This window comes from Artibeus jamaicensis, unplaced genomic scaffold (assembly GCF_021234435.1).
Source record: "Artibeus jamaicensis isolate MK-2021 breed Jamaican fruit bat unplaced genomic scaffold, CSHL_Jam_final scaffold_754, whole genome shotgun sequence".
NCBI lineage: Eukaryota > Metazoa > Chordata > Mammalia > Chiroptera > Phyllostomidae > Artibeus > Artibeus jamaicensis.
The window spans coordinates 1,262,343-1,285,636 of record NW_026522054.1 but is presented as its reverse complement, the minus strand read 5'-3'; the positions used below and the strand labels follow the sequence as shown (position 1 = coordinate 1,285,636).

The 23,294-nt window shown below is 45.5% G+C and overlaps 1 protein-coding gene and 1 non-coding gene across 5 annotated transcripts; one reads left to right on the top strand and one right to left on the bottom strand.

Annotated features, from left to right (window-relative positions):
- Nucleotides 1-3,919: 3,919 nt before the first annotated feature.
- Nucleotides 3,920-23,278, bottom strand: CNIH4 (cornichon family AMPA receptor auxiliary protein 4). 4 transcript variants are annotated; one of them, XM_037138769.2, is made up of 5 exons: nt 16,315-16,459; nt 13,064-13,132; nt 10,570-10,682; nt 7,322-7,462; nt 3,920-4,120 (listed from the first exon to the last, which is right to left on the bottom strand). In XM_037138769.2, exons 1-5 carry the CDS (start codon nt 16,381-16,383, stop codon nt 4,093-4,095), a joined length of 420 nt encoding a protein of 139 aa, XP_036994664.2. In that variant the 5' UTR covers nt 16,384-16,459; the 3' UTR covers nt 3,920-4,092. The 4 variants fall into 4 exon arrangements, with proteins under 4 accessions (XP_036994664.2, XP_036994665.2, XP_053515532.1 ...); XM_053659557.1 differs by lacking the exon at nt 3,920-4,120 and adding an exon at nt 4,131-6,568 and having other exon boundaries at nt 16,315-16,462; XM_037138770.2 differs by lacking the exons at nt 13,064-13,132; nt 16,315-16,459 and adding an exon at nt 23,086-23,278.
- On the top strand, nt 16,786-16,927 carry LOC119044476 (U4 spliceosomal RNA). The gene has a single exon (XR_005081627.1). It is a non-coding gene; the product is annotated as a U4 spliceosomal RNA (small nuclear RNA).
- Nucleotides 23,279-23,294: the final 16 nt, after the last annotated feature.

Genomic DNA, 23,294 nt, shown 5'->3' with positions numbered 1-23,294 from the left:
ATCACACACCCCATTTTCTTCAAAAACAGTATGACGTCTGAAATTATGCATTAGGCAGCAGATACTTTGACTAGTAGAGGAAAATATATTTCTAGTTTGAAATTTAAGTTTGTATCAATAATCATATCATTCTTTAAAGATCTCCTTGGAGAAAAGCATTGTTTACAGACCTATAGTGCCTTTGTATTTATATGGGGGACTGAATGCCCCATGGGGTGAATTCTTACAGAAGTGGGCTTTAAGGTTTTCTCGAAGAGTGGAGCTCTTTCTGGGACAGGAGGTTCAAGTGTGGAAACTGTGGACAGGCGAGTCCTGGGAGCGCACAGACGGGCCTTGGAAGCGGGGGCAGCCCTTCCTGCTGCCACTTTGTCTGGTCAGCAGGCCAGAGAGGGAGTTGTCCCCCAGTTCACTTGAAACCGCGCTCTGCATTGCCCAGTTAGCTGCCTCGGACTGTTCACCGGCACTGACGGTTTTGTGCCAGATCCCAGCACCAGGAATAAATGTTTCCCAGCCCTAACAAATCCAAGAGTAGAGAGCACTGTTTTGAAACAATTCCCTTCCACTGTCAAAAAGTTGACGGTTTGAGTTACATCATTTAATGACTTCTACTTGGATTTTTTTTCAGAAAACATAAAACTGTTAAGATCCAACAAACAAAAGCATTCCATCATCCTAACACTACTTCGAAGCATCCCGAGTGTCGAGGTTGATTTGGTGGTAGCGGGCTCTTCTCCAAACTTGAGTGGCGCACCTGCCGTGAGGCTGGGGCCCTGCAGCAGTGTTCTGATCACGGGTTAACGACGTACCCCGCACGTGCTTACAGCTGGCGTGGGGAACGGACTGCCCTGCCCGGGTTTCGTTTCCTTGTTGATGGGAGGGTTTAGTGGCTTCTTTGACCATCACACTGATGCAGCTGGTGTCCCTTGTGCAGTGTCAGGTGCGGCCTCAGAGAGCGGAGTGAAGCACAGTGAGCAGCGCCACACTCGACTGTCACTGCACCCCTCGGGGTCTGACACGCAGGCGCCATGTCAGAGAACAGCAATGGAAGTGAGTGCTGAGCTGACTCACCTTGGACAAGGTTCCAGTGCTGAATGGGAGGGCGCACAGATGCACCCAAGGGTGCTCCAGAGCGGCTGCAGCAAACCCCACCAGCAGCAGTGGGGGCGGCTGCCAAGCCTCTTGAGCCCTCTGCAATCTGACCACCACCCTCACTCTTCCTCACCCAGCTTCAGAGGGAAACCGCCGAAAAAGAGACCTGTCCGGGAAGGTCTTGTAAAGAGCGACTTGAGCTCAGCAGCCAGCCGGCTCCGTGAAGAGTTCCGCTACCCAGCGCTACCGCGGGACCCTTCCTGCATCTGCTGCAGGCCCCAGCGCTCTCAAGGACCCTGGTCGTCAGATTGCACCCATTTAACTAAATCAGAACAATCTGGGCGCTGTCTCTCACCCCTCTCACAAAGTATGGCTTAAAGCCAAAAGGCTTCACCTGCAAGCCTCAGCCCAAACAGCCCTTTGAACATTCCTTGAACAGCCTTGTTAAGGGAAGTTGTATGAGAGTATCCCAACCTTTGTTACGCTACGAAGCTAAACCGGTGTTTGGTTTGGAGTACCTAAACTCAGGTGGCAGAGACCTAGACGGTATGCACAGAATGTCAAGTTTACCTTCTCTATCTTGCGGCCTGGTTCTACATATTAGAACAAGATGATGTACACTTGGGGGTCAATTCATCACACCCAGTACCCATGCTTTGCACCACTATTACTTCTGACAAAACGTTACTTGTGAGGAAGGCTGGTGTCACATCCCCAGTGCACCAAGCCTCGCAGCCTCTGTTGCTAGGCTAGCGCGACCTGGAACGTAGCTCCGAGTGCCTTGAAGACAAGGATGGCGGGTTGGCCTGTGTTGCTCCACTGCTTCCCTGCCCTGAAGGGCATCACTTGTGTTTCTGGGTGCAGAGCACTGTTAGGGGCCAGGAGCACTAGGAGGCAGGAGGAAGAGTGGACTCTGCCCTCCAGGAGCATAAAGTCTGGCTGGAGAGGTTAACTTCACACCAATAACTAGAACTCACCTATCAGTGAAAAGCATAAAGTAAATCTTTACATCTTAACCACAGCTTTTAAAGTCAAGTGTTTGTCTCCCCTTTATATCATTGTAGAGAAGCGCCTAAAAATTACAAAACCACAGTTAACCCTTTTCCCGGCTTTGCTGCAGACAAGCAGCATGAGAATGCGGGTTTTGTCTGAAGTTCATGTTTCTGAAGAGCCCCCGTCATTTGCTGTAAACCAGGCACCTGCCTGACGGGCAGTGCCTGCCCGACGATGTGGAAACTGACAACCAGAGACCCTCAGCAGCATGGGTTTGAGTCTCGTTATTTAAAAAACTTGGGTAAGAAGACAGAGCGTTTTGGTCAACAGTCCTCCACCACCTCTGAGCTTTTTGAAGTAGTCTCTCAGTTCTAAGGATTTCAATTCAACAGTTTCTACTGCTTTAATAGCTTGAGCAGAATGCTAAGAGGCACTGGAAGTTAGGGAGAAAGGTAGAGTGAAGAGACTGTTTTCTTTAAAAAAACAAAGTGCCTCAGAAGGAAAAGGTAACTAAGAGAGAGGCAAGCCAAGTAACTCCTACGTTACAGCTTCTTGGCTCTTTGCCTGGCAGAAATACAAGATAACCACAAGGAGCAATTTCTGAGACACCAAGAGGCCAACGGAACCAAGCTCACAGCACCCACCATTCCACTGTTCCTTTCAACAGAGCCCAGGGCATGCATCCACCCTTGAAACATGGGCCTGTCTATACGGGGAATTTGCTGGTTTCCTGGCTTCTGCCAAGGCTAGACTAGTCCAGGGTCGAAAGAACATGCAACATTTGATCTTTTTGCAACCGTGTACCTTGTTTAGACACCCAATTCTGCCTCAACAGAGTGAATAATCCCTTTGGCCTCTGCCACAAAACACAATCATGTTTTGCCTCAATGCCAGCACTTAAGATAGCAACATTAAGTTACAAACGAGGACTTAGAATACACTGCCAGGTTCACTTTAGCCAGCAACCAGAGCCAGAGAGGCTCACTGCTCCTCCCACCGACTGCCAGAGCGTCCCCACAGCTCCTGGGGCCCGAGTCCGGCTGGACACTGCTACTTCTACGGCAAGTGCTGGGCCTCCTGCTTCTGAGTGGTCAGTGTGGCTACACAGGACACAGTGGACCCAGCACGAGTGCATGAGGCTGCTGCAGAATGGCTGGCCATTCCTACTTCCTGCTTCTAATCCGATGAGCATCTTCCACCAAACCACCTCTCCGAACCCACTAAAAAATGTATCAGAGATCAAAAACAATGGGTTCGAGCAGCATGCAAACACAAGACCTGGCGAGAGCAGTGGGGTTGTAACGGTGAAAGCAATGGGGTTGTAAAGGTTTCAGGGTGATTGTGGGGGCAGAGTGGCTTTTAAATGAAAGCTCTTGATTCAATTTTTCTTATTTATTTTCCTTCCTATAAGCAGAAATGACATTATACCTCGGCAAATGGCTTATAAGGTTTCACAAATTCTGTAAAGAGATGTAACTTTTGAAATGTCATTTTGCGTTAACATTCTCGTGGGAAGACTTGGCTGGCAGTCCCATGAACTCTTTGTTACACTGAACGCACGAGGCTGCCGCCACACAGGCAAGGGGTGCTTTGCTTCCCTCCTCTGCCCAGATGACCAGGGTTGTTCCACACTCTGACTCTGCCGTCACCAGGAGGAGCAGCTGTGCTGATCTCTCAAGTGTCCCTTAGAAGCGTGTCCTTTATTTCTTGGGCAAGCAAGCAAGGCTGGGACGGCAGTCCTGTTCCTACCCACACACAACCATCTTCAACATAGACAGGACAAACGCCTTCACAGGCTGGGGCTCAGGCTAACGTTGAGGACCAGAAATCTACAAAATTCAATTGACGTTTTTTTAATACTTTATATGGTAAAAATACAGCAAAAATACTTTTTGTTCAAAGAGGAAAAAATATACTGCTATGGTTGCGGTCCTAAGGGTGACTCGAGTGGTCTCCGGCTCCTCGCTCTGCACGGTAGTGTAGGCTGGCTTCAGCCGCGGCCGCCCCGCCTCAGTCGTTGATCAGGGCTAAAATCATACTGCGGGGAGAAGAGGTTCGGGTTACTCGTGTCTCCTCGGGGTGTCCCAGAGTCTGACCCGTCAGACTCGCATCGCTAAGGCTCAGCAAGGAACACTCATTGGCGTAAAGACGATCATTTATACCCAAAGGAAGGAGAGAGATTCTATATTAAGGCCTCTAGTGCCCTGTGTTTTCACTAAAAAAATTAAAAGGTTACTGGGATGGGGAATACAACGTAAAACCAATATTGGGCTATAGTTTAGAAAAAACAAGCTATGTCTTGGGGGGGGCGGGGGGAGCTAATTCTCTAAGCCAGATCTTTGCACCTGCGGCCCCGCCCCTCAATCTAGTACATCCCCACTCAGGCCGCACAGTCAGGCCCTCTTCTGCAGAAAGCCGCCTCTCAACCCAGGGCAGTGGCGCAAGCGTGCCCACGACTCCTCCTCTTCCCGCTGGCCTGGCTTCCATCTCTGCCCTGGACCGTGAGCTTTTCCGAGGCAGGTGCAGGATCCGGGCAGCGTCACGTCCATACGCCAGGGTGGCCCCCGGCCACTGTGATCCCTCCCAGCTCCCAGCTGTGACAGAGGAGTGTGGGCTGCTCCTTTGTGTCACCTGCAGTGTCTTCCACAGCATCTGACACGCAGTGATGTCACAATAAACACTCTGTCAAAGCCACTCAGTAACAAAACTGTCATTTCCTTCTACTGCAGTCAGCTTTGCTCCACTGAGACCAAATGATGAAAATACACAGAAACACCCTCATACCACTAGTGGTGTGAGCTGCTGCCCAAGGATTTCCTGTCCAAATCTAACCAGACTAGGTGTTCTCAGTGCAGAGCTCAGATTACTGGTAGAAACTGACAGTTTTGAAAGATTTTTCTAGAGTTTACTGTGTGTGAGCACAGTGCCCCAGGTCACACAGGGAATGGTTAAGTGGGAAAGCCCAGATTCCCCCAGATTAGCACCTAATCGAAACCAAAGGCACAGACTCTCGGTCTCTAAAGGAGAGGGGCACTGTGTCCCCTTTAACTCTGCTTAACAAACCCAGCAAGCCATGACCAGCGACACAGAGGAGTAGCATGAAATTCCTGCATCGGAAATGGGATGGTTTGGGACATAAAACCACTTTTTTAAATAACAGCAACTAAAAGCTAAAAGCAAAGTGTTATCAGGACATCTTCTGAAATTACTATTTCATCCTGATCCCTTGAGCCATGAGTGACACCAAGGGTAACAGCAATGTGGCTAAAAATGACAAGCTCAGGAGGAAAGGGAATGGGAGGGAAGAGAAGAAAAAGAAAGGCTGCAGCCGGGGAGAAATGCAGCCGCTGGGTCAAACCCCTGGCACAGGCACCCGGCCATTTACTTAGCTGTAAAGAACCGCACTGAAGCCCGCCTCCTGATTCCCGATTCCTCTAATGCCCCGACTTCAGCCCACCATCCCACCGCTTCAAGTTCAACATCCAAGAGCTAAGAAACTCTTGTGTACTTTTAATGCTAAGACTTCCGGTCTTCTAAGCAAGGCACAGCTCCCTGGCCCTACATCTGCTTCCAGGAGTGTGACCACAGTGGCTGTACCCACAGCTGTTTCAAGAAGCGCCTGCTGTCAAGGCCGGGGCTGGGTGGCTCCGTCTTGGCTCCATCAGGGTGAGACCCAGAGGGGCGGGGAGCATGGAGCGAGAGCACCCGAGCTGAGCTGATTGCAGCTGCTTTATGTCTCCTCAGGAACAAATGCAAGGGCCAGTGTGTGACGGCAAAGATACCTTCACATGGTTTTCCTCTGAAAAGTAACAAAAACGAGAACAGGTGTGCCATCGTGTGCTTAACACGAACTTTCCTTGCTCTTTATTTTTCATCTTTTATACCAGAATTAAAAATTAATCGCACTAGCAGTGAGGTAGGAGAACCAGAAACTAATACCAATGTGCTTTTTCTGTCCTAGTTTTTAAAATACAGAAAAGCAAATAAGATAAATGGCGAAAAGGAAACTGAACTCCAACCTCAATCTACTCTGTGCCAGTGGGGGAAATCGGCACAACAAAACGATTCCGGGAAACCTGCTTATTCAAGGAGAGCTAAAATGGCACACTTTGAACTATTTCAGACAAAAGTGAACTTGCTATCTCTACTCGGTTTCTAATTACCAGGAGTCCTCCGTGACGCTCCTGATGGGACAGCCCTGTCTTCTACGGCAGGGGGTCCAACGTTTCAGCATCTCTAGGCCGCACTGGAAGAAGACTTGTCTTGGGCCACACATCAAATACACAAACAGTCATGAAAACTGATGAGCAAAACAAGGTTTTAAGTAAATCTGCGATTTTGAGTTGGGCCACCTTCACAGCCATCGTGCGCCACATGTGGCCTGCGGACGGCAGGGTGGGACACCCTGCTTCTGAATGGTAGACGTTTCGTTTAGTACAAGTTCTTCCTAGTAGTGCTTACGCCTATGTGAAAAATTTAAATTTACCTGCGAAGAACAGGAAATGATCGATTTAATAATTGAACTTATACACAAAGGTTAAGCCTGACATCTAGTATCACAGATTTAATCAAGTCATATACACACGACAATTGTTTCCCTTTGCTTTAACTGTGGACCTATAATAAGTTTTTTTAAAAGTGGCATGTTTATCTCTAGAACATAAGGTAATAGATCTAAGTTTACAACAGGACTGCACGAGGCTTCCGGTGTCTGACAGCCAGTCCTCACATCGACTCCTCCTTCCAACCTGTCACGACCTAGAGGCCGAGGCGACGTTTCCAGAGCTGACCGCCAAGCAGGCTGAAGGACAGGCATCTCACCTCCACTCCTTACTGCCAGGGACAAAAGCCCAACCTGGATGTGACGTGCTGGGAGCCGCGGCCAGCGGCCTGGCGTCCCACAGGTGGGACCATCTTTGGCCACATTTAGTCCATTCACACAACAGACAGTGAGACCTCGCTACTGGATACTAGGGTGGGGAAAAGAGAGAGTAGCAAGGACAGGTGTAAGCATGGTGACAACCAAGCTAAGAAATAACTAACACCACAGAGTAACGCTACTACTGTAGGTCAGACAGAGAACTGGTTCAGTGACATACATAAAAATCCTACACACTGCAAGACATTCAACAATCCCCACAAGTTCTGCAATGTCCATGCTAAATCCTGAGGTGCAGCATCGCACCCACCACAAGCAGGCATGAGGTCCAGGGAAATGCCAGGAGGGTGGAACACTCACCTATAAAGATACATAAAGAAACAGAGCAAGTGGAAACCGAGCTTGATCATGGCTTCTTTCATGTGTGACTTCAGCTGCCCTCGATTGTGTATTTCTGTTGGATCGAACACTCCCATGTTACCGCTTGGCACCATAATGAACCTGATCAATGAAAGGGTACGCACATGAGAAAGAAAAACCAATCGTCAGCATAAATATTCAAAACTAAGGAACCAATAATAATCAACATTTAAAAGTGAACCAACCAGAGCAGTTTTAAGTTCAGATCAAATATGGACAGGGTATTATGATGAAGTCACAGGCCACCACGTAATTTTTCTTTGAAAGAGACATACTGTTAATGTTTGGTGTAATTTTCTGCCCCGTGAAACAAACAACAGTAACACTCTAGAGAAGAATAGTTTATGCACTGAGACCCTCTTACTCATCTTCTGTAGAAAACTACTGAACCAATTATACCGACAGCGTTTTCTGTTAGACACAAATGAAGGAGCCTCTGAAACCAAACCAATTTGATCAGGCTCTTAGAATCTTCTTTATCTAAAAAATTCTAAACTAATGCAATTCCCTTCACTTTTACAACATCTTTATAAGGAAGACAGTGTCTTTATATAGTGTCAGACAATCATTCCAATTTTTCAGATGGAAAAAGAGAAGTTCTACGTTCAGAACAGAAACCCTGTCTTTGGTGCTTCTTCAGATCAATAGAGAACAGAAGGCACTGACGTTGAAAGAGCAAGTTAAAGACACTGGAAATGAAAACACATCCACACAAATGCATGCACATCAATGCTTGCAGTAGAACTTTTCATAACAGCAAAAGCCTAGAAACAACTCGAATGCCCACCGACTGCAAATGGATAAACAAAATGCAGCGCACCCGTATAGGGGAATGCGTCTGACAACCAACAGGAGTGAGGCACTGATGAGCAGGGATGAGCCTGGAAAACATGCTAAATGGAGGAAGCCGGTCAGCCCCTAAAGGACCGACCACATATGGATCTCTTCCACACGATATATCTGCCCAGAAGGCCATTTTACAGAGACAGAAAGGAGACGGGGGGCTGCCTAGGGCTGGGGGGCCAGGAGGAACTGGGAATGCCTGCTCATGGGTACAGAGCTTCCTTTCAGGGTGATGAAAATGTTCTGACACGGCCTGTGGGATGGCTGCTGAAGTCTGTGCACACCCTAACAGTTCAGTGAATAGTGGGAATGCCTGCTCATGGGTACAGAGCTTCCTTTCAGGGTGATGAAAATGTTCTGACCCTAACAGTTCAGTGAATGGTGGGCTTCCAACGGGCGGGCGTCAGGCTACCAGTACTCAGGTTTACGTACAAACTCCTTGGACCAGAGTTCAAGGTTCTCTGTGTCCCGTCGCAATGAACACTTGTCCATGACCACTTCGTCACCTATGTGCTTTCAACCTAGTTAGTCCTCACACATGCCGTGTGTTTGTGCAAGCTCTCCCCCCTTCCACCCCTCCCCTCCTCCTTCAGTCCCTGCAGTATTCTTTTTCCACTCATCTCAGTCCAGTCTACCCACCCTGCAGAGAGGGCTCTGTGCAGACGCCACGGGCTCCCTGAGTCCCAGTCCACAGGAAGCCGACTTCCCTCCCGACCCGAGTATCCTCCTCACTCCCCTGGGAACCATCTTCACTCCTTGGCCCACCTCTTATTTAACTGGCCTACTTGTTATTCAGTGTCTTGCCTCTTTGCCTGTGGGAAGACTCCATTTCATATATGTCTGTACTGCCAACAGCATGAAGCACAGACCTCTGAAAAGAGGAAATGATCCATTTGCTGGGTTTTTTAAAACTTTTTAAATGGAACGTAAATTTGTGACCAGAAGACAGTCAATATGCCACTGCCATTATCAGGGAGATAAACACGCATGATCTTTGTCTTTACAATCATGGGAAACATAATCTATGGACTCCGCTGCCCCCAGATGAAACTTCAGAGGGCTTTTCACCACAGTGCGCACCATCCAGAGGGGTCAGGCAAGGGTGCTCTTCCTCCGGTACCCTTTCCTCTCCCATGGAGATGACTGATGGCGTGCTCTGGCCGTCATCAGGATCCAAAGTCTCAGAAGTTCCCACTCTCGCCCCCAAATCTGTGCCCCACATAGTGGGACCACAGGGACACTGGGCTGTGTGGAGTCACACTGCGCCAGAAGTGAAGGAATCTGGCTTCCAGGGCTGAGCTCGGGTGGGGGCTGGTCCCTGGGGCAATCACAGGAGAGCAGTAAGACACTTAAAAGAAAGCAAACAACTCTCCCACTTTGCACCCGCCCTCTGGAAAAGAGGAAGAGAAATTTTGAAGTTTTTCCCTAGCCCGGGTTCTAGCCACATGCTCTGACAAGATGGTCCCCCCAGTCCGCTCACTCCCTCATGTCTGCTCCCTTCTATTACCTTTTCACATGCCTCCTTCCGCTCACCCCTCCTTTATTCTGTTCTCTGTCCTTCTTATTCAGTTTTAAACTTTACTTTTCAATTACAGTTTACCTTCCACATTACTTTACATTAGTTTCAGGTGTACAGCATAGTGGTTGGACAATCATACACTTTACGAAATGTCCCCCTGATATTTCTGGTGCCCACCTGGCTCCATTTGTAGTTATTACATTATCATAATATGTCCTTCTTATTCTAACCACAGTTTTTAAAAAATTAGCCAATGATCTTAGCCACCCAAAAACTAAAAATAAACTAAAACCTAAAATTTAGTAAGGCAGCAACATATTAACATACAAAAATCCCAGATTTGCCAAGATTATTCCAGAGTTCTTCAGAAGAAAATATGCAGTTTACAAAGGCCAACTAAAATTGTACCTAATTAGTGTTTCAACTGAACTGTCTGAACAAACTTTCTAAATTCATTAAGACAAAATTTTGATATCTAATTTGAAGGCTTTAAAATAAAATTTTCTTTGGAGCATTCTAAATATATTCTAATGAAAAACTGCAGCTATAAATAACAAGGACCTTATATTCTCAGGTTTTTGAGCATTCTTAAAAAAGACATTCAAGACAATCAAAAAATTCACAAGTCTTTAAACATCACAGCTAAACATTACATATTGCCCAGTATACCAAAGTGAACAGAAATTTATGCTGATTTAATGAAGCATTCTGCTATCATTTATTTTATGATTGGCACATATTTTATTGGTGAAGAGAAAGCTATTGAAATAAAAATTTGTTTTCTTTAAACTGCCCTGACATGAAATGGTACATAAACTGTACTCACCGATAGATATTCCAAGTGGCCACAGGCACATTGAGAAGGAAGATGAACCAGTGCAATGAAACGAGCATCAGCACGGTGACGAGGCTGTGGCCGATCACCTCTGGGATCACCCACTGCAAGGGAAGGACAGGGCACATCACGTCGCATGGCCACAGTTGTCCTGGCTGTGCGCGTCACTGGAAGCTACATCAATAAAGGCCCACGGAGCTTCCTGGCTAGTGTTTCAACATATTGTTAGACTCAGGTGTCCCAGATTTGCATACTGCTGTAATGGCTTACCCCATGCAGGTGAAGCAGGGCACAGATTAAAAATAATGCACTTAAACTTCCGTTACATTTTACCCTAAGCGAAGGTCCTGATTCACCCAGTTAGCAGGCATGAATGACAAGTCAGGGGAAAACAGAGCAGTACTGACTTTCTAGCCCAACAGCCACACTAAACCGTCTTACTCTGATTTGGGATGGTCTGTCCACATACATGTTGCCTTTCATGTCAGAATATCAATCTTAAACATTTTTCAGTCTCCAGAATCCTGAGGAATATCATTTCACATTCACTCATTCTCACACACACACACACACACACACACACACACACACACACACGAGTACTTTAACAATAGAAGTTCAAAGTTGTTGAACAAGTATGCTAATGAACTAGGATATCAAAGTCCCAGCCTATCAGCTTTATGGCACCCAATGCCCTAGCCTGTGCTCTTTGTTCACTGGGCAATACTCTAGTCCTCATGCACCAACAGCTATTGTGGCAGGTTCTCAACTCATCAATGGTCTTCTTTCCCCAGGAGTAAATATTTTTCTTTTAATAAGAAATTAATAGTTTAATATTTATGGAGCCAAAAACTGGTGCGCCCCACCTGCATGAATGAGGGAAATAAAACTCAGGGAGATTAAGCAACTTGCCCAGCTACTTAGAGGCCCAGCAATATAGTATAAGCCCAGTCATCTGACCCCAAGTCTCTTGCATTTAAATTTTAGGTACTTTTTTTAACAAACAAAGAGGGATTTTTCTGGGCCTTAAACCTAATTTGCAACCAACTAAACTTTTTAATATATTATATACATTTTTAAAACTCAACCAATTCAATGTTAAATGTGAGCAGCGAAGTCAAACACCACTGCAGTGGAATCTGTGCACTGTCCTATGTATTTGTGTGCAATCCGGGAAAAGTTCCTATAAAAGTGCACATTTAAACAACTGCTTAAATTCAGGTCCAAGGGGTAATTTTCTCAGCAGAAGAATATAGATAAACTTTTTTTTGTATTTGTATTTTTCTTTTTATAAAGCAAAACCAACAAATACTCATCTAAAATACTGAGAAAGCAATAAATATAAAAAGACACACACTCCATCTGTTTACATAAGGTCATTTTTTTAAAGATAAGGTCTGGGCCCTGGCTGGTGTGTCTCACTGGACTATGCGCCAGCCTGTGAACCAAAGGGTCGCCAGTTTGATTCCCAGTCAGCACATGCCTGGGATGCAGGCTGACTCCCTAGCAGGGGGCACGTAAGAGGTAATCACACATTGATGTTTCTTTCCCTCTCTTTCTCCCTCCCTTCCCCTCTCTCTAAAAATAAATAAATAAAATCTTTTTAAAAAGATAAGAAGGTCTGGAACTAATTTAATGTTATATATAATTATATCTGAAATATTTTTAAAAAAATTCTCAGAGCACAGGGACACATCATCTTTTATGTAAATCTATCGCTGTATTAAACCTATGTTCTGGAAAATTCGACAGAAAAGAGAGAAAGAGGAAGGAATATAGTTTAGTAGGAATTTCAACTTTCCATGTGTATCTTTATTTCCCTCATGAGCCAGAGAAACATAAGCCGACTGGAAACGTGAAGAGACACAGGGGAATCGCTTCAGGTCAGGCTGAAAGCCCCTCTCGGCTTTGTACTTCTGCCTGACCTGTTACCAGGAAAGCTCTCCTGGGTGCTGATCGCAGAGGCACCAGGATCAACTGGTTTCTCTGCATCTAGATAAGCTCTGTGATTCAGAATATTCTTGCCAATATAAAGTTCCGACTAGAGAGCAAAGGTAAAATGGCTTTAAAACAAATCAGCTAGTTAATTCCATTTCTCGGCAAGCCAGAAAAAGAAGGCTGTCTTTCATTCAATAAAAGACAAGACAAGTTTTTTTCCAGGAGCAGGGACAAGGGGGTTTTGGACACAGAAGACAAAAACAATGACCCTCATAAGAAATGTTTACCTAGCCTGAGTAGTAATGTTGTCCATTGCGGTCAAAGGGGCAAGGAAGAAACAGTGAAGAAACCAAGTTCCGAGTTAAGTCTTCTGGTGCAGTTTCATGATTTGAAACATTGCAAAACACACAGTTCTACCAACACTCCAGTAAGAGACAATATACACTCTAAAATCAAATATACACAGGTTGATTATCTGTAATAATCTCTACCACGGAAAATGGAGAACTGTCTCCAATGCCAGAAAATGAGCAAATAAATGGCTTACCTTGTTTAATTTCGAGCAACATGATCTAGCATTAATGTAATCACATTCTAAATCAGACAAAGTAATTATCTGATGATCAAGATAAGGAATTGTTAGACTTATTTTATAGCAGTTAAGTAATTTTCAGAAAGCAATCCCAGTTGCAAAGTTGAATTAGACTTGACTTTTAAAAAATTTAGTTATTTCCTTAAAGCTCACTCATTCGACAGCACAATTTCTCATTCATGTTCCATCAGCAAATGATTTTCACAGAATAATCCTCTCATTATACTCAGTTCTAATGGGACCCATGCCAGAATGTTCAATCTGAATTCCTCAAACGCCAAACACTTGCTCTAAGAAATGCATAAATAAGACCTATACATTTCTTCATTTCCCAAACGTCCTACAATAAACACTTTATATTGGAAATAAGCAAAACAAAATGGCTTTTAGTACAAAATATAAACTCACAAATAAAAATCTGAAGGACAAGCCCTGGCTGGTGTAGCTCAGTGGATTGAGTGCGGGCCTGCGAATCAAAGGATCGCGGTTCGATTCCCAGTCAGGGCACATACCTGGGTTGCAGGCCAGTTCCCAGCAGCGGACACATGAGAGGCAACCATACAATGATATTTCTCTCCCTCTCTCCTTCCCTTCCCTTCTTCTCCAAAGATAAATAAATAAAATCCTAAAAAATTTTTTTAAAAATCTGAAGGACAGGTAGACAAACATGAAAAGTCTTCAATGGAAGGACAATGCCTGGGGCCTACTGTAAAATGCTCCGCCCCCAACAGTGGGGAGAAAGGTGGAAAAGGAGGGCAAGCCCTGGCTGGGTGGCTCGGTCGGTTGGAGCGTCTACCTGTCCAGGGGTGTCCAACCTCTCAGCGTCTCTAGTCCACCCTGGAAGAACAGTCACCTTACACCACATACTAAATACACTGCAACACGTAATCACACATACACACACACACACAAAATCTCATAATGTTTTAAGTAAGTTTATGATTTTGTGTTGGAAACCCGTGACCTTGAGGATAAAACATGCCCTCCACCCCTCCTTAGCACCCAGGCCCTCCAAAATGGGATCTAACCCAGCCTTTCCAATCTGAGCTTCTCTTGTACAACACTGCCACCAAAATCAACCACATGCGCCATGTGCTCCTTAACCCCATTCCCTGGAAATGTTTCGGGCACACCTCTGCTCTTGCCTGTGTGTGATAATATTAATAGCTGCCCCTTTCCTTCTCTGCGGGTTTTCTTCAGGGCCAAAGTCCAGCAAAACTCCTCTCACTACAGAATGTCTGCCCTGACCATTTTCCACCTCTTGGCTCTAACGTTAAGCTAATGCAACTATCCAAAAATACAGTTAATACAATAGGCTGAATTTCATCAAAACACACCCTGAATGTACTTCGATGTCTAAGTCCAATATTCCACCTAATGTTTTTCTATGTATATATATTAAATGGCTATAAGCCAAGGCTATTTTAAAGTATCAAGCCTAGCCCTGGCTGGTGTGGCTCAGCGGACTGAGCACTGGTCTGCGAAGGAAAGGGTTGGTTCAATTCCCAGTCAGGGCACATGCCTGGGTTGTGGGCCAGGCCCCCAGCAGAGGGCACGCGAGAGGCAACTACACACTGATTTTTCTCTCCCTCTTTCCCCCTCCCTTCTCCTCTCTCTAAAAATAAATAAAATCTTCAAAAACAAAGAAAATATCAAGCCTAATTTTCCAATGTCAAAAAGAGAAAACCAAGTTTCTCTGAGTGCAAGCTTCACTTCCTTATGTGATAAGAGGGGCATAGGTCATTGAACGTGGGCAGATGCTGTCCTCCAATCCATTCCCCGAATCTCATAAAACTCGGGGATCTCATTAGGAAACATCAGTTAACGTGAAAACTGCGGCTCCGCGGGAGCGGAGGGCAGAGCAATGTCTACTGAATACTGGCTGCGAGACAGGCACCGTCCTGGGTGCTTAGCACCTGTTCTCACTGTACACGCACCTCTGGGAAATGAACACTTCCCACATTTTACGGAGGAAGCTAAGGTTTAGAGAGAGGCGAAGAATGTGCACAGCAAGTATCTAGCTAAGCAAGGAGCCGCGATTTCAAATTCCGTCTCCCACTACAACCAGCTGCCCGTGCTTAAGTATGAAGCCACAGTGAACAAACTATCCTAAAGCCAAGGTACTCGGGCGAACAAAATGTTTAATTTTCTCAGCAAGGGGCACATGTGATTTCCAAGGAGAGCAGAAAAAGTGCGAAGTTTCTCATGCGTGTTTTCCCCCCTAGCTTATATTTAATTACATAAAGAATGGGGCAACAACTAGGATGACATGCTTCCTCAACAGTAGGAAAGCGTTAGAGCCCACACAGCTTCGAGGGTGCTAGGTTCAACGACCACAGTTGTTGGACTGGAAATACAGTTGAAATGCTGTAACATAAAAAGCTACATAAAATACTGGAAGTTTTAAACTTGGACGCGTCCAGAAGAGTGTAGAAGTTAATAAACGCCTATCTCATGTGTACAGTTAACTAAATTCCCAGACTGCAACCACCCACCGGGGACAACCAAAATAATCAATAGCTGATGGTTTTTAAAAATACACCCTTCCCAACACGCCCTGCACGACGGCATCGTGAAGGTGGTAGTTCACCTGTTTTTCGAAGAGAGTCAACTCGCAGACAGGAAAGGGCCCCCTGCAAGTTCCAACACCCGCGAGAACAAAGGGGCGGGCGGCGGGGGTGGTGCCCCGGGAGTGACGACCAGAGGCGGCAAAAACGCCTCAACTCGCCCCAACGCCCGTGGTCCAGCAGCCAGCACCCCCAGGACGTGGGCAGTTGCTTCCGACACCCAGCACCCAGCATCCGACCAAGGGCCCAGCCCGAGGCATCTACATGAAAAAACCGCGACCTCATCTCGAAAGCCAACAGGGAGGCAAACGGCGATTCTCCTCTGACGACCTAGCAAGGCAGGCCAAGAACCTGCCCCGCTCAGGGCACGACTGGCGGCGGGCCGGGGCGCCACGGGGAGGCCCACTCGGACCCTGGCCAGCACGCTGGGCAGAGCGAGCCGGGCAGAGGAGGGCGGCGGGGCTTTCCTCCCGCCCCCGCTGGCCACACCGGTCCTGGCGGCCCACGCCCAGTGACCCGCGCCTGCTGCACCCTGGCTCCCACGCACCTGACCGGGTCCCCACCCGGGCCCAACCTCAGCCCAGTCCCCTGGCCGCAGGCCCCTGGGAAGCCCCCGCCCGCCCGCTCAGGCAAGGATACGAAGTACACTGAGAGGAAGATGAGCGCGCAGCAGTCGAGGAGCGAGAAGACGAACACTACCGCCTCCATCCTCCTCCTCCGCCGCCGCTCCTTCCGCCAAACCGGCTGGGATGCCCGACCTGCCCTACCTCGCCCCGCCCGTAATAGGCCCTTGGCTCCCCCTGTCTGGGGCGTGTAATCTACTCCACCCGAGCGCGGCATGCGGGGATTTGTAGTCCACTTTTTAAAAAACCGCCTCGTGTCTGATGCATGCTGGGAACTGTAGTCATCAGCACGAATACCTATGGAAGAAGTGGGCAAGCTCTCCCTCTGAATCTAAGTATTTCAAGAAATTGTGACAAGGAATTAATGAGTATTTACTGAACGCTTGTAATCTTCTGGATACCCAGGAGAATTTTGTAGCTTACATTACAGTGAGGGAGACACATAAAAAAAAAATCTGTTAATGACAGACAGTTATAAGTACTTCCCAGCTTTGAGCAGTGGCAGTATTCATAGCCTGTGAAGTTTATCCGAGGTGTAATTCTTGCTAATTGGAAACTTTTCCCAATACCCCGTTGTGACGACTTGAAATAGAGTCAGCACTGGCAATTTTTGACAGTCTCTATGGAGACATAAAATTTTTTTAAAAATTTAAAAAAACGATTTCAGAAAGGATAGGGGAAGGATGGGAAACCACTTGGAGACTGGGTGGTCAGAGAAAACCAGGCTGGAAGTGACATTTAAGATGAAATCTGAGTGGCTACGTGAAGATTTGCAGGCAGAGGAATTCAGAGAGCGGGAACAGGGAATGCGAAGGCCCAACTGCTCAGAGAAACGTGCTGTGATTAACACACAGAGAAAAAGGCTGCCGTGGCTGAAGTACAGTACAATGGATAATGGCGAGGGGACTCTGGGAGGTCAGAGGGGCAGGACAAGGTCACCTGAGTCTGGTGGACCCCTGGCGAGAAGTGTGACTTTTAGACTTCCGGCCAAGATGGAGGCGTAGGTAGACACACTGTGCCTCCTCGCACAACCAAAGGAAGGACAACAACAAATTTAAAGAGAAAAAACAACCAGAATTGACAGAAAATCGCACCGTCTTCTTCAACCAAGGAGTCAAAGTACACATTTGACCGGACTGGTAGGAGGATGTGAGAAGGGGTGGCCGGGCGGAGAGGACTCGGGGCAAGGCAGCGGCTGGCAAACCAGGTGGGGCGGGTGGTCCCACATTCGTGTGTGGATAAATTGGGAGGTGGCGGTGGGAGAAACTCCTGGCCTCACAGGAGAGTTCGCTGGAGAGACCCACAGGGTCCAGAAAGTACCCGAACTCACCTGCCCCGGAATCAGCACCAGAAAAGCCCACTTTGCTTGTGGGAAGTGGGGGACGTGACTGAAAACCGTCAAGGAGTGGCGCAAGCGCCATTGTTCCCTCTCTGACCCCGCCCCCACGTACAGCATCACAGTGCAACCATGTAGGTTGTAGGTTGGCCGGAAGTTGGAGGTAGGTTGCCCCACCCTGGTGAACACCTAAGGCCCCACCCTTCATACTTAACAGGTGTGCTGAGACAAATGGCCCGAAATGAATGGATCAAAGCTCCAGAAAAAATACAACTAAGTGATGAAGAGATAGCCAACCTATCATATGCACAATTCAAAGCACTGGTGATCAGGATGCTCACAGAATTCGTTGAATTTGGTCGCAAATTAGATGAAAAAATGAAGACTATGCTAAGTGAAATGAAGGAAAATATACAGGGAACCAACAGTGATGGGAAGGAAACTGGGACTCAAATCAATGGTTCTCAGCAGAAGGAAGAAAGAAACATTCAACCAGAACAGAATGAAGGAATAAGAATTCAAAAAAATGAAGAGAGGCTTAGGAACTTCCAGGACATCTTTAAACGTTCCAACATCCGAAACATAGGGGTGCCAGAAGGAGAAGGAGAAGACCAAGAAATTGAAAACTTATTTGAACAAATAATAAAGGACAACTTCCCCAATCTGGCAAAGGAAATAGACTTCCAGGAAGCTCAGAGAGTCCCAAAAAATTTGGACCCAAGGAAGCACTCACCAAGGCACATCATAATTACATTAGCCAAGATTAAAGATAAGGAGAGAATCTTAAAAGCAGCAGAGAAAAGGACACAGTTACCTACAAAGGAGTTCCCATAAGACTGTCAGCTGATTTCTCAAAATAAACCTTGCAGGCAAGAAGGAGCTGGAAAGAAGTATTCAAAGTCATGAAAGGCAAGGACCTCCATCCAAGATTACTCTATCCAGCAAAGGTATCATTTAGAATGGAAGGGCAGATAAAGTGCTTGTCAGATAAGGTCAAGTTAAAGGAATTCATCATCACCAAGCCCTTATTATATGAAATGTTAAAGGGACTTATCTAAGAAAAAGGAAGATAAAAAATACAAACAGTAAAATGACAACAAACTCACAGTTATTAACAACCAAACCTGAAACAAAAACAAACTAGGCAAACAACTAGAACAGGAACAGAATCATAGAAATGGAGATCACATGGAGGGTTAGCAACACAGGAGTGGTACGGGGAGAGAAGGGGAAATGGTACAGAGAATAATTAGCATAAATGGTAGGTAGAAAATAGATAGGGAGTGGTTTAGTATAGGAAATGTAGAAGCCAAAGAACTTATATGTACGATTCGTGGACATGAACTAAAGCAGGGAAATGCAGGTGGGAGGAGGTGTGCAAGGCAGAGGGGAATAAAGGCAGGAAAATGGGACAACTGTAATAGCATAACCAATAAAATTAATATAAAAAAGTGTAACTTTTTATTCTACTGTGACTTTTATTCTAATATGACGTTAAACCACTGGAGAGTTTTAAGTATGAAAGTACCTTGTTCTGATTTACATTTTTAAAATATCCTTCTGTTTGGTGCACTGAATGTAGGAAAAGGAGACATGTTTGTCTGCATGATCAATTAGGAGAGAAGAAGATAAACAGGGGAATTAGAATAGAGGCGAAATCAACTGGATTTGCCTGACGCAACACAGATTTATAGGCTCATAAAGGGGTGAGAGGTTAAAGCTAGATGGATGGACTGTTAACAGATTATTTACAAACCAACTGTCATTACACTCCCACTGCACCCTGTCCACACCTCCAGCAGAGTATTCATCACATTGTCTTCGTTACATGCCTAGCCAGCCACACCTTAAATTATGATAAAGGTAACAGAGTTGTTAGTTTTTGTACCCCTGGTATCTTCTATCCTGTAAATAGCTGGTGTTTAATAAATGTCTGCCACATGAATGACCCTTACTGATTATAAGGAAAGATTTTATTAAAATTACTCCATACTTACTCTCACATTGTCCTCCATGTTTTTTTTTTAAAGATTTTATTTATTTATTTATTTATTTATTTTTAGACAAAGGGTGAGAGAAAGAAAGGGAGAGAAACATCATTGTGTGGTTGTCTCTTGCACACCCCTCAATGGGGACCACAACCCAGGTATGTGCCCTGACTGGGAATCAAACCGGTGACCTTTTGGTTCGCAGGCTGGCACTCAATCCACTGAGCCACAGCAGCAAGGAATGCACATTCCTTTTAAACACAGGGTGACCATATAATGTATTGTCCACAATGGAACACTTTTTAGAGACTTAGAGACGAAGGGGAGGAACTGACTATACAAAATGAACAACGGCCAGGTCATATAGAAAAACAGAATTCTGTCTCATAATCTGCAACTACCAGTCCTCTGGAGATAGACAGCCTGCTATCTGTGAGTCAGACCTACAGGAAGCCAGACCACTATCTCCAATAAAGAGATTAAAAAGAAAAAAGAGAAGGAAAAAAATGGGGAAGCCAACAATAAATCCTATAACAATTGGCCCTAAATGGCCAGGACCCCTTTAATAAGTGATAACTGATTACTTCTCTAATTTTGTCTTTGTTCCTCAAATTTAGGACCAACCAGAGAAAGCCAAATATGCTCCCCGAACCCTGTTTCCACCTACAGCGTCCCAAAGCTGGCAGCCTTCAATCAGGGCGTATCTGAAGCCTTCCCTTCTTCAGTGATAACACTTTCCCATTTCTCTGCCTGCCTTTGAGTCTCTGCCCAAATGCAAGTCATGGTGGCTGGCTACAAGCTCTGAAGAGTCTTTGCCTGTTCTCATTTCGGTGATTTTCATTTATTTCCATAAAGGGGAGACTATTAATAATGATGCTGGATCAAGAGGCAAAAATCAGGACTTTTCTTAGCAAATAAGCACATAGCCCCAAATATAAAGCACAATTAGACAAGAGGCTGTTAGCTGGTGAGCTACAAAGTTTGAAGTGGGGAGCAGCGTGCCAAGGTGTGAGGAACTGAAGGTGAAATGCACCACTACCACTAGGTGGAGTCGCGTCATCAAAGAATGGACAAGGAATTGCTACCTGAAGTTCTTGAGATGTTTATGCACTCAGGTTACTTACTATTCAGTATCTTTTTGGTTTAGATGTATGGTATTGTAAATTACTGGAAATAATCCCAATGGAAACATGTTCAGGTATACCAGTATTGTAGTATCAGGTATGTAGTATTAACTTTCAATTATTGCCTACTGTACACCTGAGGCAGTCAAGAGGGGAGAAACACATTCCTTGGCCCAGCGCAAAATTAAAATAAGGGGTGACTTGTTCAAGAAGTACTATTGAGAATTTCAAGATGGCAACAGCAGAGCATGAAACCCAGTGTGGGGCGCTTCTGAGCACAAAGCCCTCTGTGAATGCAGACTGCACACCCATGAAGACAATCCTACATGTGTAACAGTATTGTATGACAAAATATAAACTGATAAATTATGATGCTCCATGTATGTTGTAATGCCGCTGGGCCCTTCAGCCTATTCTCATTCTTTGTGGCACATGCATAGAATTACACTACATTTAAAAAGTTACTGGGCATCGAATGTATTTGTGTTACTTGCTGTAGGGAATCACTGCTAACATTTAATATATTCAAGCACATACTTAATCTAATAAAAATGGTATAAAAGTTACAATTATAATCCTTTAAAAATTTTCTTATTGACTGATTTTGGAGAGAACAGAGAGAGAGAAACATCAATTTGTTGTTCCACTTATTTATGAATTCATTACTTGCTTCCTTTTAAACATTTTTTTAAAATTTATTTTTAGAGAGGGGGAGGGAGGCAGAAAGAGGGAGAGAAACATCAATGTGTGGTTGCCCCTCACGTGGCCTCCACTGGGTTCCTGGCCTGCAACCCAGGCATGTACCCTGATTGGGAATCAAACCTGCAACCCTCTGGTTCTCAGGCCTGCACTCAAACTGAGCAATACCAACCAGGCATTGCTTGTTCCTTGTATGTGCCGTGAGCTAACCCACAACCTTGGGGTATTGGGATTATGCTCTAACCAAAGGAGTTACCCAACCAGGGCTACAATTAAAATTCCTTTGCTTTTCTCACAAGACCCAGGGGTTAGGGCAGGGACTGAAAGGCGTAGGCACTCAATAAATAGTGCTAAATGAATGAGGAAGGTTCAATGGGTGGAGAAGGGAAATACCAGGAAGGGCTGAAAGGGAGATGTTTAGCTAGGATTTTGAAAGTAGTAGGCTGGCCAGGAAGGGCATTGCCCACAAGAGGAAATGTCAATGGAAGCAGAGTGCTGTGTATAATTTATTTGTTTATAATCACCACCTTTCAACTGTAGCTCCACAGAAGCAGGAATCTTTCCTGTTTCTGCAGAGCTGTATTTATTTCTCCAGTGCCTGTGAAATAAATACTAGTAACTGCAGGCAATGCTATTCTACTCAGTGAAAAGCAGAGTAAACATGTGGTGAAGAAGTAGGAGATGAAGTTAGAGCCAGGTTGACCAATGTGTTGTGTATCAGAGTGAGACTCTATACTTTATGTTCAGATGAGAACTACTGAAAAGAGCAGTGATATAATCTGAACCCTACACAGAAAACAATCAGCATTGTTTAACGTCTCACCGCCTTCTCCTAATTCCATCTCCTCTCCTACCTTTTCTCACCGTGGCACACTACTGAGGCTGCACCTAATATTGTGACAGCCAAGTGAGACCTCAAATAAGAATATTAAAAACACAACAACCCTGGCTGGTATAGCTCAGTGGATTGAGCACGGACCTGTGAACCAAAAGATAGTGGTTCGATTCCCCATCAGGGCACATGCCTGGGTTGCAGGCCAGTTCCCAGCAGGGGATGCACCAGAAGCAGCCATACATTGGTATTTCTCTCCTTCTCTCCTTCCCTTCCCTTCTAAAGATAAATAAAATTAAAAAACACACACAACAAGCAAGCAAACAGAAACTAAAGTCCGTACCTTGAAAAAAAAATTGTCCCTTTACTTGTCTCCCTAACTGAAAATAAACTTCTTGGGGGTAAATACACACGCTTAATAAAATTCGGGGCTGTGATCATTGCCGGGGGGAGGGGGAAGGGAAAACCGTATAGTCGCGGATAAAAGGTAATGGAAAAATACAGCTTAAAAAACTTTTTACATAAAATTCTTTGCCAAGATAGAATCTTGCACTGAATGTGCTCAACAAATTATCTGTCGAAAATGGTATAAGATAAATGATTTCCAAATGTAACAGATGGTTTAGCTTTCTGGGTGAACCAGTCTTTCCTTATCTTTCAACACCCAGCCTTTGTGTCGGCCTCCAGAACCTGTTGATTAGGTCGGAAAAGTACGCAGCTGGGTGGCGGTATGCTTTCTACGGTTCTTAAATCCACCCAAGTATTTACAACTTTCAGTTTTAAGATTCAGAGCTCACCGAGAACCTACCCACAGCCAGCGCTCGCACGTGTTCACCGAGTTGGGAACAATAAAGTTGAGTTTGTTCAAAGGGGTCCTTGTCATCCCGGGCATGTTGGACAAGCCAGAAACATAAGACTCCTAGAAACTCCCTGGTGGTTTCTCAAGTCTGCTCGTTGTTCTTGGTGGTTTCCCCCCCTCACACGCGGTACAAGGACGCTGCAGGAACCGCGTGGACC